This window comes from Protomyctophum bolini (assembly GCF_963924005.1).
Source record: "Protomyctophum bolini genome assembly, chromosome: 17".
NCBI lineage: Eukaryota > Metazoa > Chordata > Actinopteri > Myctophiformes > Myctophidae > Protomyctophum > Protomyctophum bolini.
The window spans coordinates 32,780,822-32,797,255 of NC_137878.1; the positions used below are offsets into that span (position 1 = coordinate 32,780,822).

The 16,434-nt window shown below is 43.7% G+C and overlaps 2 protein-coding genes across 2 annotated transcripts; both read left to right on the forward strand.

Moving 5' to 3' along the window:
* Positions 1–1,770: 1,770 nt before the first annotated feature.
* On the forward strand, positions 1,771–13,102 carry zdhhc18b (zDHHC palmitoyltransferase 18b; the record flags this gene model as incomplete). The annotated part of the gene is made up of 9 exons (XM_080787222.1): positions 1,771–1,912; positions 3,170–3,387; positions 4,121–4,281; positions 5,822–5,974; positions 7,860–7,997; positions 10,347–10,391; positions 10,574–10,686; positions 12,434–12,543; positions 12,940–13,102. Exons 1-9 carry the CDS (start codon positions 1,790–1,792, stop codon positions 13,100–13,102), a joined length of 1,224 nt encoding a protein of 407 aa, XP_080643348.1. The 5' UTR covers positions 1,771–1,789.
* On the forward strand, positions 9,370–10,137 carry LOC308332460 (copper chaperone for superoxide dismutase-like; the record flags this gene model as incomplete). Its single annotated transcript, XM_080788368.1, has 1 exon — positions 9,370–10,137. The coding sequence occupies one exon, from the start codon at positions 9,370–9,372 to the stop codon at positions 10,135–10,137; it is 768 nt and encodes a 255-aa protein (XP_080644494.1).
* Positions 13,103–16,434: the final 3,332 nt, after the last annotated feature.

Genomic DNA, 16,434 nt, shown 5'->3' on the forward strand with positions numbered 1-16,434 from the left:
TATTTGCGTGGGTGGGCAGGACTCGGCTCTGGTAGAGCTTGTAGATCAGTTATTTTCAACCAGCGAGTCAGCGACACCGTCGTAGTCTGCAGTGCAGATACATAAATATAAGGAGATTAGTCAGTGACGTCACATTCACAAGCAGTTGCTTCGGCTAACGGCACTGACCGTTAGCTAAAGGCTGCACACACACATGTACTTCCGAGGGTTGGTGACGCCGTTGTAACATCCTTGACCATTAGCTCTGCTCCATAGCGCATTAGAGCTATGGTCAGCCTATGGACCATTTGGACCAGAGCTACTTGACCACCAAAATGTGGAACGCCCTACCAACAGTCATTAAGACATGTGAATCCCTTGACTCCTTCAAAACCGCTCTCAAAGGGCACCTACGGATGGCTGCAATTCGAAACTGGCCTCTGTAAAATCTGAATCCCCCTTTCCCCTCACTGTATCTTTTCCCTTTTTGCTTCCTATATGATGAATTCCTGTTCTGTTCTTTAACTACATAGAAGTGTCTATTTGTATGTCTCTAAATGTTTTGATGAATTGAACAATGTGGACCCTGTTGTAAACAAGTGTAATGCTTAATTGGGTCGTCCACTCACAGTTAACAGTCTCTGTATTGAGTTTGTGCTCGAAATGTACTGTAATTCTACAAACTGTTAATAAATATTTCAATCAATCAATCAATCAGCTGGTTGGGGGAAGCATCTTGTGTGTTTATCAACAGCTCCTCACTTAAATATCATACTCTTTTTTTTAACCCCCTGAATAAATACACGACTCTGAACTGAAGTAATGGCCAATCGGTGTAATATATTAAATTGATAGGCCTATATAATGTTTGATTTTGCAGCTACGACAAACTATAGCCCTGGTCCAGTGCTTACAGCGAGACTCTCTGACGCCCTGTGGAAGTCCCTTCCGCAGCCCTCTGGTGATATTCTCTTCTCACTTCGAGTGTTTACAATTCCCAGCAAATAAACAAAACGACTAACTACTCGCCGACACAAAGCCTGCTAGACCTTGGTAAAAGTCTATTCTCGAAGCTGGGAAGCATATCAGGTCCCCAGGCCCCATCTTCTCTCTAAAATGCACTTTGTGCCATATGTAGGCCTACCGGGCAGTCATTTCTTCTACTACGGCATTTTCGGGTTTTGCCTGCGCCGGTCTGTTTGGATTCATTTTATTTAATGATTAAAATAGTGCATTTTAGAGAGAAGCTGGTGACCTGAGATGCTTCCCAGCTCCGAGAATAGACTTTTACAAAGGTCTAGCAGGCTTTGTTTCGGTGAGTAGTTACGTCGTTTTGTTTATTTGCTGGGATTTGAAAATCCTTGCACGGGAGTGAGAATACCACCAGAGGGCTGCGGAAGGGACTTCCACAGGGCGCCAGACGCCAGAGAGAGACTCGCTGTAAGCACTGGACCAGGGCTAACGACAAACAAAGCTGCATGATCAAGATCAAGACCCTAATTAAATCAAGATTAGACTTCCGTTAACGCTTTGTCGCTTTACATTTATTTTGGAATCGGAACTCCGTCGGAACCGTGGTCTATTTTAAGGCGTCTTGACGCAGCCGGACACACAGACAGACGTCATCATGCCGTTCATCTGAAACACCAAAACGCCCGTCTGTCTGTCTGTCTCCCTCTCTCTGTGTCTCTCGTCTGTCTGTCTGCCCCGCTGTGATGCTTGTCTGCTGCCTCGCACATGACATGGTGCTCCTCCAAGCCAGAAGAAGACGGAGAACAACAACAACAAATACAAACAGACGCCATAAAACATGAAAAACTGCGAATATCAGCAAATAGGACCGCAGGCCGTTTCACCTACACCCCCACCCCCCAATCCCTCACCGCTAGCACAGCAGCAGCCGATCAGTGGAAAAGATGCTGAGCCTGAAGAGGTAGGGATCTTTTACATGTTTCTCTGTTTATGTGTGTTTTAGATTTTCCCTTTTTTATTACGATTATCAGATTATTTATTTTGTATTTGTTTTAGATTAGATGGTTTATTTATTAATGTCGTTGCACTGCAAACGTCTATGGGGGCAAACAGTCCTAGGCTATCTCATTATGCTTTGTGTGTGTAAGTATATGGGGAAATCGATTTAAAGCGAAGTGATTATGATTCTGTCACGATCATGCAATTAAACATGACGATTTATTGTAGGTGCATTATGAGATTTTCGTTTGTTAAAATAGGCTATAAGTGATGATGAATATCTATATGCTGATATAACAATCACTGCTAATCTGCTATAATAGCCTAGTGTTGAAAATACATAGGCCTATCTGTTCTGGGAATCAATTTCATCCAATCAGAGAGAGAACTCTGAGATACAGGACACAGGATAAACAAGTGCAATCGGAAGTCATGACACAAATAAATGAACACAGACAACATTGTAATTGAAATAATTAAAGCTGACAAATGGGTTCTCTCTCTCTCTCTCTCTCTCTCTCTCTCTCTCTCTCTCTCTCTCTCTCTCTCTCCTGATTGGCTGAATTGAAATTAAGTAGCCTCTACCATAGCCTAGAGACACTGGAAGACCCCTGTTACTGAATACTGATTACTTATATGAATAGATTTTTAACCTTTTGACTTTGAGGAGGTAATGGTGGCAATGGAGATCATGCCATATACTTGATGATTAATTGTCATACAAATCATTGCGATAAACAATTGTGTACTTTTTTTCCTGCATTGTAAACAAATAAATCTAATTTCTGTTTGAATTAAATAAACAAATAAATGACTGAGACATTGCTTTCATAATACTTGGAACTGACAAAAATAGCCAAGCTCAAGCTTGTAAATCTGCTTTGCCTGCTATTTTTTTTTAAATTGTATGAAAATGTTTTAACTAGCTTTAACTAGTTATAATTAGTTGATAATTATTGTGAAAGGTCTATGCAGAAGTGTTGGCCAGTGTTGGCATACAGGAAGAGAATAATGTACATTATGAATTAACCACTTAAGCCCTGCTTCAAAAATAGTGAAAATAGCAGATCTACAAGCTAGTAGACTAGACTTTGATTTTCCTCTTCTAAATTTCAATACAGCAAAAAACTATGATGTTGCACTTTTGAATACTTGAGCATTTACTTGAGTATACAGTATATTTAATATATGTTGTCCACCACTGGTTGCTGTGGATAAGGCCCTGAAGCCAGAGAGGGACCCTGAGAGGAACCACTATCATCACAACAACAACGACGCAAACAGCAACACCAGAACGCCCAGGAGGAAGTGGGAGGTTTTCCCGGGAAAGAACCGCTTCTACTGCGATGGACGCATCATTGTAGCAAAACAGAGTGGCGTCCTACCCCTAACGCTGGGCCTGATTCTGGTCACGAGTGGACTGTTCTTTATTTTTGAGTAAGTTCACGTTTTTCCTAAAGTCTGTGCAATTTATCGATGTCATCGATTTAGTTATACGAGACTATACTATATAGTCTGGGATTAGTCTAAGAGGAATCAATAGAATAATAGCTAACACTAATGCACTGGTGTCTTGCCAGTGTCTCCTGCCAAGGGGTCAGTGGGGTACAGTAGTCCTACAGCACCCTCTGCTGGTAGTAGTGTCATTATGGATGGACAATTAAGACATTTAGCAGACACTTACCCAGAGTGACTTTAACATACACATTAGTGTGAGATCAAAATGAGCAGTGAGCATGAACTGTAGTCTAATAAACATTAACAACAATGTTGTAAATATCGGTAGTTACATAAGTAGAGTAGAGTGCAGAGAGAACAATGTAGTGCCTCAAATAAGCTGTAGGAAAGCAGACAAACAATGAACCTAGCATATCTGTCTAAACAACAGGCTATGTAAAGCACTGTACATTTGAAACTAAAGGATACCAGCCAAGTAAACGATGAACCTAGCAATTGTGATTGAGAAATCAAATAAAACAAAACAATAGGATCAAGTGAACTTGCATGGTTTGGATGTGTGTGTGAAATGTGAATGTAATGCACAATCTATGTAAAGCGCTTTAGATAAAAGCGCTATACATATAAATGCACAATTTACCATTTACCGAAAATGTTTTTTTAATGGTTACGTCTCTCTGTGGTCTCTCTGTGGTTGGACCGTGGTGATCAGCTGTCCCTTCCTGGTGCGTCACCTGACCAGATGCATCCCTGCCATTGGAGGAGTGCTGTTCGTGTTTGTCATCGTCACGCTGCTCCAGACCAGCCTGACGGACCCCGGCATCCTGCCACGGGCCACGCCCGACGAGGCGGAGCACATCGAGAAACAGATCGGTGCGGAAAACAGATCACCGAACAAACACACACTCCCCCAATCACAACTTCATCTTAAAACCCTCAGTGTTAAAAGGAGCTAATTAGCCGTATATATGCCGTGATACATTCTAATTGCACTCTATAACAAAACACCTTAAATATCGTAACTATTTTACAAATACTCAAGGACGACCGTCGTAAGTTGATGATGTAATTTGTTCATGTGTGGTCCAGCTCTACAGAGTGTATGGAATCCTTATGAAAACATAATACATTGTGATGCTCATATTAACTTTAGGAAGTATTACGTTGGTTTTTTAGTTAAGTTTAGGTTAAGTACGATGTTTATTGCTGGACCATACGTGGACAAATTCCATCATCAACTTGCGACGGGTGATTAAAACATATTTAAGGTGTTTTAAATGTGTATTTTGTTTTACTTATAGAGGGCAATTATAATTTATTATGACTTATTAGCCAGGGATCCATTTAAAGTTACACTGCATAGGTTTTTCATTTGGAGGATGAATGGACAGGGGTGGAGTCATTTGTCTCTTGGTAGAACATCATTTTGTCTATAATGCATTTGAACATCTTGCTGTAACGTCACATGGCCTGGTGCCTCTCCTCATTAAGGATGCTTAGAAGCTCGTTGGCACAGGCCGGGCACAGTGCCAGCCCAGCCCAGCCAGCCTCTGGGCACGAGGCCGGGCACAGTGCCAGCCAGCCTATGGGCACGAGTCGACTGCTACCGTTTTGATTGTGTGAATAATGAAAGGACATTCTGCGTCAATTACAGAGGAAGGCTCCATCACAGCAGTCGTCTCGTGCTCTGTAATTCTCTTCAAAGTGCAACATCATCGCTCTCAAGTGGAAACCTAGTTTGTCCAAAATCACGACTTTTCAGGAAATGAAACGTGTTTTCCAATGGGCCCATTATCACAAGATCGTGTTAAAGCGTTTCATTGGTTACGTATGAAAGTCACAGACACAAATGCGGAAAACAATCTTGTGTACAAGCTCACTCTGCGTCGCATCACTCGTGAGCTTGTTGATGTGCTTTTTTTCCGATACTTTTGCATGACACATTTTTATGATACAGGGCATTCATTTATACCTTAATACATTTTTTAATAAAACATACAACGTTGAAATATGGAGATACAAGCTTTCTGCCTGAATGAAAGTGATGAATTGTCAGCCAGTGTGTTATCGCTTCCTTCCGGAGAGGCTAGTGTGGGTTGGTTATTGGATTCCCTGACATCCTGACAAATATAAACAAAGTTCTCAAATAGCCGCGACACTGATATCTCGTGTTTGTTGTGTTGTATAGCCTACTGATATGTTGTACACTGCCTACTGCTGTTCGAAAACAGTCAGCCCAAGTACTGCTCGTTTGCACACACACACGTCACGCACAGACACTCACTCACTTCCACTCTCTCTCCAACTCCTCTTATCTCTCCCCCTCATCTCTCTCTTTCTGTCTCTCTCTCTCTCTCTCTCTCTCTCTCTCTCTCTCTCTCTCTCTCTCTCTCTCTCTCTCTCTCACATGTAGATATCGTGGGTAACTCGTCATCGTACCGCCCCCCGCCGCGCACCAAGGAGGTTCTCATCAACCAGCAGGTGGTGAAACTGAAGTACTGCTTCACCTGCAAGATGTTCCGTCCTCCACGCACCTCCCACTGCAGCCTGTGTGACAACTGTGTGGGTGAGTCACCACCTCCCACTAGGGCTTTGTATATAGGGTCTATGCACAGCAGCCATGTTGTTAAGAAACTGTGCCTCCAAAGGTCTTAAAAGTCCTAAAAAGGAGTGATGAGCTTAAAAAAAAACTCCTGGCCACAACATTTCAAATAGTTAAAGTTAAAGACCTCTGAGTCATTGTGTATCATGTATTCCTCTTGTTGTCATGTCATATTACTGTGTCCACTCCATCCATCACATTAGCTACAGTATAGATATTAATAATTGAAAGTTTATTCCCAAAGTTATTCCCAATACATTTCAATTAAAACTTTCAATTATTAATAATAATAACCCTTGAGATGAATCATCTCGTTTTCAAGGGTAAAAAATATTAGATGTCCTGTTTTAAAATAATCTAATGCTGCGACTGTCTCACACCCCCTCACCTCAAAGTTGACGGACAGGTTCCTCTTGAGGGCAATCTCATAGACCAGGCTGATCTCAGACTTGCTTGCATCCGTGCCCTCCTCTTGTTCCTCCTTCTCCTCGGGGTTCTGAGGAGTGAACATCACAAACACAGCATAAAAACACAGTGAAATATAAACGTCAATGTAATTGATAACTTCAAGACCAGAGTCAGGGTGCTGATATTGTGCATGTTGGCTCACTGGAAAGGATACCAGAGAACTCGACAGTTTACCAAGTCGCCACGGCGAAAATTCTTCATCAATGTCTTCATCGTTATGCTAACATAATGTCTTCATCAGTGTAGTGTAATGTCAAACTCACAGATGTTATAGTTAATTTCCAAAGTGATCAAATTCTTTTGTGCAATTAATGGTCAGCTAGATGATGATAAAAAGGTGAGTATGTGAATACCAATGATAAGTAGGCCTACCATTTCAGGAATTGTTTACTAATGAATAACATTGTTGTTTTGGTACTTTGGTGTTTAAACTTTTAGCATTCCTACTAGTGTTAACTCTAAACAACTATGCTCTCTCTCAATTCAATGCAATTTAAATGAAGGTGAAGTAAAACTAAAATGCACTAAATTGCGGCGAGTTGGTAAACTCTCGAGTTCTCCGGATACCACTGGAAATACTCTGTGTGGCTCTCAAAGTGGGGTCCAGGGACCCTCATGGTTCCTTCCTTGAGGGGGTTCCAAATGGACCCTTATGGGTGTGTGCAGGGATGGTATTGACAAAACTGTCAATAATTATCGTTTACCTATAAGACCTCCATTATGATTTAAGTGATATTTGGGGATTGATTGATTGGTTGTTTTTGTTGACAGAAATACATACAGTATGTGACCAGTATATTATACTGTATTTGTACATATCTGTCAATAGGATACAACAAACTCTAGGCTCTTTGTGTACAAATGTGTGTAAACTAAGTGTCTCACATTACAATACTGATATTATATTGATTATATAATATATAATAATGTAAAAAAAATACAAACAATGTGCTTTTTATGGAGGTACAGGCTTCCTCTGCTTTGTCAATATTTCCATTCCCATAACAGATTATATATTTTCTAATAAAAAAAATGGCAACCGAACTACTGAATAGAAAAGACAAGATAATCAACCAAGAAATACTGACGTTTTGAGCAAATGTTTGAATTAACCTTTCAGTAATTCAACCGATCCCTTTCCTTGCTCCAAGTGGGAACAGAGTATTGTAAGATAGTTGTCATTAAAAAAATAAAACATAAGTATATTATGTATATTGCTCAGCTCTAGCTGTTATGTGTGATTCTGTGTCTCGTTGCAGAGCGTTTCGACCACCACTGTCCCTGCCTCTGTGTTATGAGTGATTTTGTGTCTCGTTGCAGAGTGTTTCGACCACCACTGTCCCTGCCTCTGTGTTATGAGTGATTTTGTGTCTCGTTGCAGAGCGTTTCGACCACCACTGTCCCTGGGTGGGGAACTGTGTTGGGAAGCGTAACTATCGCTTCTTCTACACCTTCATCGTGTCGCTGTCCTTCCTCACCGCCTTCATCTTCGGCTGTGTGACGGCTCATATAGCGCTGAGTAAGTATCTATACATAGAACTGAACTATACTACCTATATCTACATGCTGTGTGCATTTCTCTCATTTATTCTGTACCCCTACTACATTTACTTGAGCACTGTACATAAGGACAGTTCTGGAGTGTTTGGTTTATTTATTTTTTGCAAGCACATGACACTCCGCTACATTTCAAATTATATATATTGTTTCTTGAGACAGTTTTTGAAAACAGTTGCATAGTAATGCATACAGACAATGTTACAAACTATTATGCAGGTAGTTCCGACAAAGGCTCACAAAGCAATCCGATTGGTTGAACTAGCCATCTACCCGTGCTTCAAACCAGCATGATGGCACACCTAGCCCTGGGTCTAATCACATTTACTAAATCACTCCACAGTCCGCACCTGATCAAACCATAAAATGGCACAGCTGCATGCCTGCATCGCACTAGCATACTGGAGGGAAACCCCAAAACAACAGCCTGCAAGCGCCTGAGAAAACAAACAGCCAGTGGATTATTTAGATTTATTTGCTCATCGCCACCGACACATTGTTAGCTTGTAGATCAGTTATTTTGGCTACGCAACACGGCCGTACGATGGAGAATATATTGGAATTCCTCCTGACTGCACCGGGCCGGCAATGATAGCTCAGCTGTGTTGATTGGTGAGACAGAGCCTCTGTGCAACACTGCTACTTTGAATCAACAGGGAATTTACAGTCGAAACAAATCCTGAACTTGACACCACTGGCTGGTTGCTGAAACCGAGAACTAGTTTACACGTGTACATAAAAAACTAAAAACTGATGTCCAAACGTTGACTTCGTTAAATGAAAGGGTATTTATTTACCGTCACTTCAGCAGGTTAACAAGTACAGTCAACAAACTGTTTGCCTCTTTCACTTCAGTAATATAGACAAGGCCAACACCTTGGCCTTGACCGTGACGTCAATTACAGAAATTAAATGCATAGAAAAGAAATGGATAGTAAAGAAATGGCTCTTACAATACTGATATTTGTTTTTATAAGAACAGATTCCACAGAGGCATTCAGAACGTGTGTAAATTGTGTATTAGTGGAATGAAAACATAGGTTGCGCCCCACAGGAAGAGGAGGGCTCTGGGCGGACCAAAGAGGCCAACTTACTCTTATCCTCATTCTATTGGGCGGCGCCCCCAGAGGCAAAGTCAAGGAAACAAACAGCAGAGGGCACAGTTTAAAAACAATTTGGCCGATGGGTTCCCAGATTGTTGTGGATATAATGCCCAGTCACATGACAAATGCACCATATATGGATCTCTCAAATATGGCGTCACCAGGTGGGGGACTTATATCCATTAAATTGCGTCATGCTTGCACGAGCGCCAGTGGACAAGCATTTTGGACATGGAGACGAGCAGGCTGACCAAGCTGCAGTTCGCCGTGCAAATGACCAGCGAGAACTGCGGAGACGGCGTGAGAGCCGCTCTGGAGGGGCAGCCCGGCGTGCAGTCGGTTATCGTGGACGTCGGGAAGCAGGAGGTCCTGTTGGAGTCTGCACTGAGCACGGCAGATGTCCTGGCGCTGATCGAAATCACCGGGCGCAAGGCGGTGCTCAAAGGCATCGGAGGAGGCGGAGGCTCGGAACCAGACCTGGGCGCGGCAGTGGCCGTGATGTCAGGCCCGGCCGGTGGTCGGGGCGTCGTCCGGGGAGCGGTGCGCTTTGTCCAGCTGTCCACGGACCGCTGCCTGGTGGACGGCACCATCGACGGCCTGGAGCCTGGCGCGCACGGCCTCCACGTGCACGCGCTGGGCGACCTGACGCGCGACTGCCTCAGCTGCGGAGGGCACTACGATCCATTTGGGAGTCAGCACGGAGGTCCGAGCGACCCTGAGAGGCACGTGGGGGATCTGGGGAATATCGTGGCGGGGCCGGACGGCAGGGCCACGTTTAGACTGGAAGACAGCCAGATAAAGGTGTGGGACGTGATCGGTCGGTCGCTGGTGGTCGATGCCGGGGAAGATGACCTGGGTCGAGGAGGTCATCCCCTCTCGAAACAGACTGGTAATTCCGGGGGCGGACTGGCCTGTGGGATTATTGCTCGGTCGGCGGGACTCTTCCAGAACCCCAAGCAGGTGTGTGCATGCGACGGACGGACGCTGTGGGAGAGATGAAATAAGACCTGAGGCCGACTCTACAAAATGGCCTCTAAATCAGTAGTTCTCAAACATATTTTGTACCGTTACCCCCAGTACTTTAAATGTATTTGTCGTATCCAGGCTGTTCCGTTGAGAAGCACCTACTCAATGTCAACCTACTTTGAACCCTCTTTGACCTGTTTGTGTATTGAGAATATTTGATTTTATCTTCCTTCTTCCTTCAGGGGCTCAAGGGGCTGGAAAAGGTTTGGTGTTTGCTCTGCAGGAGAGTCCAGGAAGATATCCTTTTCATCGATTCATGGACAGTGTGTGTGTGTGTGTGTGTGTGTGTGTGTGTGTGTGTGTGCATGCGTGTGTGTTATATTTGGGAGGATGACGATGTTGTGGGAATCTGTTTGTTGAGGGTTTTCTTACACTTGTTCCTGTAATGCCGTGGTTGTCCTTGACGTAGCCTGGTGCACTGCAGTGGAGCTGGCTATCTGTTTCTTCTCGGTGTGGTCCATCTTGGGTCTGTCAGGCTTCCACACGTACCTTGTGGCTTCCAATCTCACCACCAACGAAGACGTGAGTACTGACTGTCCAAAGAGCCACTGTCTTTTGAACTCGAATGTAGGCCACAATTATTACATATTATTGCCAATTATTGTCAATCGTTTCCATGTTGAAAAAATACATTTTCAAACACAAAAAAATAGCTACAAGCTTACAACTTGTAGATCAACTATTTCCGCTATTTTGTTAAAAAATTTATAAAAAATGTTTGAATGTGTCAGTGATTTCTTTGCATATTTAAGTTATTTGTCATATCCGCCCTGTATTTCGACAAACCGAAATACAATTTGTAAAGTTCCAGTGTTCAATGCAAAATCAATTAAATCGTTAATCGCAATTATTTGTGTGATAATGAATGGTCAACTTAAGTTTGTAATCGTGGACAGCCCTACTTGAACACATGGGGTTGGATTTTGAAAGTGGTAAAACCCATGTGGTAATACATAAATTGGCCTCGCTCTGCGCACAATCGTATTATGAAAGCCTTATCGGCCCGTGTTGAACGCACACACATATGGCAAACGACGTTCCTGAATATTTTAGCATTGTGGGAGTGTCCATATGTTAATTATTTTCGCTTTGCGCAATTTGCTATTAAGCCCCTTGACCTAAAAACACTCGCATAACGATAAGACGTGGGTCTGACCACCTTTTCTCCTAATGTTGTTTAAACCAGTGATCCTAACACAGCACATTCCCATGTCAAGGATCCCCAGATGAATGCATTTGCCCAACTAAGGACGGCTAATCCAAAAATTTAATTAAAAATTTCCAAGATTACTTTTGAAAATAGCAGATCTACCAGCTCACAATGCATCACATTCATTCATTAAAACTATGAACTCTGACTGCAGGGGGATATATAATGATCATTATAACAATGTGCAAGAACATATTTAAAAAGAAGGAAGAACTTTATATTTGTGGACAATCAAAATATGTTTTTTTATTTTAATGTGGTGTCATTAAAATGAATCGGGATATGGCATTTCTCAACCTTTAAAAAAAATAAAAACATCTCCATAATCCTTGGGAAGTTTGCTTTCATACGCTGCATCACACCCGATTCAAGTCTTCTTCAATAAAATGCTACGAGCGAAGACCATATACCATCACGGGCCACAGCATTACGCACCACGCATTCAACTCATTACTCATTTCAAATATAATATAATTATAATTTAAATGAAAATATAATTTTACTGGTGTTTTTCAATAGAAACAAATTGCAGTGCAATAGGAATAATTAACCCAAATGTGACAAAGTCATGTCATGTCTTCTATGGTGCCAGCCTGAAGAAATGTAATACCACGATCCCCAAAGTGCGCATTCCGTATGTGACATCAGCTGACTGGTAAAGAGAATAGTACGAACATGTTGATTGGGTACGTCTCAAACACTCCTTAAACACTCCCATGACTAATTCAAGGCCGTTTTGCGCAATCCACGGGGTGTCGAAAGCGCTTCTTAACATGCCCAAAATTGCTATATGACATTCCACACGCCCCCAGCTCTAAAAACTGTAATATTATTGGAACTGGATAATCGACCCCGTGTTGTCATACCTTTAAACCCGGGAAAGATTCTGTGTCATAGTTGTTACTACTGTGTGTGTGTGTGTGTGTATATATATACTGTATATACATACTGTATAATCAGTACATTGTCAGAAACATTTAACATCATCAGTGAGACTGTGTGTGTGTGTGTGTGTGTGTGTGTGTGTGTGTGTGTGTGTGGTATGTTGTGTGTTGACAGATCAAAGGCTCCTGGTCGGGGAAGAGTGGTTCTGAAGACACCACCAACCCCTACAGTCACAACATCTTCTACAACTGTGGCTCTACACTGTGCTCACCCATGCCCCCCAGGTCAGTTCCTACCTTATGCATTATGAGTGCATACTGGACTGGTGAGAGAGGGGCACTCAGAGTTGAAAATGACTGATTGGCTTGCTGGCTGGAAAAAGCAATTGCAGTGCTCACGTGTGAAATTGCCATTGCATCAAACTTTCAGGTCCTTCTGTCCTCTTTCTGGTGACGCAAGTTTCTACTTTCATCAGGAGAGAAAAGTGTGCCACCGCTATAGTTTCTAATATGTTGTACAGTGAAAATAGCTACTTTTGAGCGACACCCTTGTATGATGCGGTAGGGCAATCAGTCATTTACGAAGATAACTTACAAAGTTGAAACTTGGAGATGCGTTTCTTTCCCGACAGGAACAAGGTTTGACCGCTCAGCTGCGTGACACTGTTGTTTGTCTTGCAGTTTGATCGACAGGCGAGGTCTCCTGCCCACAGACGTGGCCATCCAGACCAGTGCCACAGAGATCCAGCCGCCCGATACAAACGCCAAAGACCCAATCAATGTGGTAGGATCCCCCCCGTACTACCCCCCACCCCCACCTGGCACCCCCTTCTCCTCTGCCTGACCTTTGACCTCTGTTTGCCTGTTGTGATTCTAAAAAGATTTGTATTGGTTTGTTTCGTCCTTTCATCGTAGACTAGCTCTGGTCCATAGCTCTAATGCCGTTGCATTTAGAGCTATGTTAGACATCGCTGAGGACATCTGGGTTGTAAGGCCAAATATCCTGTCTCGTATGGAAGGCCGGGTTTCATACTTATTGTTAAACATCTGCATTACTTAATTTACAAGAAGTCTACACAATTAGAGAATGTAGAAGAAGAATTGTTATTTTGATCATTTGCCAAACAAAATATACGTTTTGGGTCTGAGAGGTAAAGTAGTAATGTCTGTGTGTCTGTGTGTGTGTGTGTGTGTGTGTGTGTGTGTGTGTGTGTGTGTGTGTGTGTCCGTGCGTGCGTGTGTGTGTGTGTGTGTATGTGTGTGCGTGTGTGTGTGTGCATACGTGCGTGTGTGCATGCTATTCTGCCATCGGATACCAGGAGGAGACATGTCTGGACTTTGCTCTGTCCTTCACTGGCTGATGTTCTTGGTTTTAGTCAGAGATCCTTAATAGACCAAGAGATAACGTAATCCCACACCTCGCCACTAGGTAGGACATGGTCATCCGGAGTGGGCGTGGTCACGCCACTTCTCCACCTGGGTTTAAAGAGACTCGTAAAGTCTCCTAAACCTGTGTGACGCACACATCACAGGAAATGGAAGATGGCTACTCTTGGTTTCCTATCATGTCTTTGGTTAATTGAAGTGGTTCTCAAAGTGCAGGAGGGGGTTATAAATGGACCCTTAGTGGCTTTGTAACTGAGTGTACAAATGTGTTCCATGTGTACACTCAGAGTCCTTTGTAACTGAGTGTACAAATGTGTTCCATGTGTACACTCAGAGTCCTGTAAATGTGAAAAGGTTTGAGGACCACTTTAGTAGACAGACAGACAGACAGACAGACAGACAAACTGTGACCCACCAAAATGATCATAATTTTGAACTGGGGAACTAAATATTGTGAAAATAACAGATCTACACGCTCAGCTATTTTCCGCAATGTTTTCCCCTTTCTTTTATTATTTGACAATTTGGCCACTGTTTGACCAGTTTTCTTTTAGTATTGTTTGTTGATTACTTTTGATGCAGAAATGGTCCTTAATTGTCACTTCACTGGGTACCCGACCCAGTGAAAACCACTGCTGTAGAGTAGGGGACCACTGTCTCTGTGTCTATCTGTCTGTGTCGGCATGCTCTTTCTTTGTCTTCTTAGTCACATCATGTCACACAACATTTTTTTTTCTTTTTTTTGAGGGGCGCTAAGCCCTCCTATGCCCAGTTTTGCGGGTTCACAAACATTGAAGATAAAAGTGAAGAGGGTGAGGACGCAAATGGTGATTGGCCACTTGTGCGATTGGTATTCCATGACTATCACTCGTTAGAGCTATGAGACATTTTTGGGGGATTCCCGCGGGTCCTGGATTAAAATTTAATGTATTAATCCCGGGATTGGGACGGGACGGATACGACTGAGCTTGCCTAGAGCGGTACTCTTCTATGCACCGGCCCTGTCTAAGCTGCTGTGTGACACATAAATACAGTGGTTTACAACACAGTGAATGCCTGAGTGCTCTTCACTGAACCTTGGGCAATAACCTTTACAATCTAATCTCCCATAAGAGGATCACCCCTTTTCATCACACAGCGCCTTGTATTCCTCCGCACAGCTGTTCACTGATCTGATCTCCTCTGCTCCCATCTCTCCTCTCTCACTCTCCCCCTCCCATTCTCTCCTCAACTCTGACCTCTGGTGGTTTAGTGCTGCAACTATATCCATTATTTTCGTAGTGATTATTTGGTTGCCAGTTTATCTGATTATACCAAATACTATCACTTTGCTAGATGCCATAAATGCCACTCTACAAGCTCACAATGTGTCACAGTGCTTGTAGATCTGCTATTTAATATTTTTTGCAGATTTTATATTATATTTTCAATATTATTTGCTACCGTTATTATATTGTATTTGTTTATGTATATTGTGTGTGTGTGTGTCAGTGTAGTTGCATAGCCTATTGTGTGTGTGTGTGTGTGTGTGTGTGTGTGTGTGTGTGTGTGTGTGTCAGTGCACATAGGGAACTAAATAACCTGACGCTGCCAGATCCAAGAAGCTTGCTTCTTGGATTTTGTTTCACAGCTTATTGGGATCTGGGATCTCGGGAGGCAATTCGATGACGGGGCTGTTCATTTTTTTCAAGATACTTCGTAGATGATTGGATGGGACCGTCTGTCTATCACCGTGTGGGGGTGCAAACACAACCAATCATATTGACGTGTCTATATAGCTTCACATCCGGTTTCGCACATATCCCGCCCTTAGCTCACGCTGATTGGTTCGAACAGGAGCTGTTCGGTGTTAGCTCAACTCCCTGAGAGATCCCAGATGGTTGCTGTGTTGGGGAACATGGTTACCCAATACCGCTCCCATCTGGCAAAGTCAGGTTAGGAACTAAAGGCTTTGTGTCTCCACTTCTTGTCCCCAGGGGAAGCCCCGCCCCGTAGATGCAGCAGAGGCCCCGTCCCGCGGCGCCAAGGGGCCCCCTGCTCCTCCTCCGGGGCCCCACAGCCTGGCTGTGAACGTTGACACCCCGGGCGGCGAGGCGAGCCACACCACCAGCTCCACGGTTGAAGCCCCACCCTCTCCTCGACACACCAATAAGAGCCGGCCGCCCGGGCGGAGCAAGCGGGCGGCGCTCCACGCTCAAGGCTCCGCCTACCTCCCCACATCCGCGCCCATCTCTCCGACCTCTCCGACCTCCCCCAACTCCCCACCCCCCCCACACACACCCCACCCACACACACCCCACCCGGGCACCGGGTACAAAGCCAGGGGGTACAAAAAAACTGCCCGCTTTGTCCCATAATGCACCTGTTCTGACTGATTTAAACTGCAGTGCTTGTCAAAGTGGGGTCCGGGGACCTCCAGGGGGTCATTGGGGGGGTTCCAGGGGGTCCCCCGGCAAAATGAGGAACAGTTTAAATACTTGAAGGAGCAATTCACCCGTTAGAAGCATGCCACCATTTCTGTCTATTCATTCTGTGTCTCATTGGTGGGCTGTGGACAGTTCAGAAACCTACCTACCAGTGACATCATCGATAGGCAGGTAAAGGCTAGCCTAGTGCAGCTAGCCTTCATCTGCCTTAGCAATGCAAATTGCCCCAGGCCCACACAGTGGTATTAGTATCGCAATGTGAGGCTAGGTAAAGGTCATATTATTCCAAACAAGGTTTCAAACTTAACTTGTCATTAATGCAATGGCTCCTATTTCAGCATTCTAAAGAGAAAAGCTGTAGCTT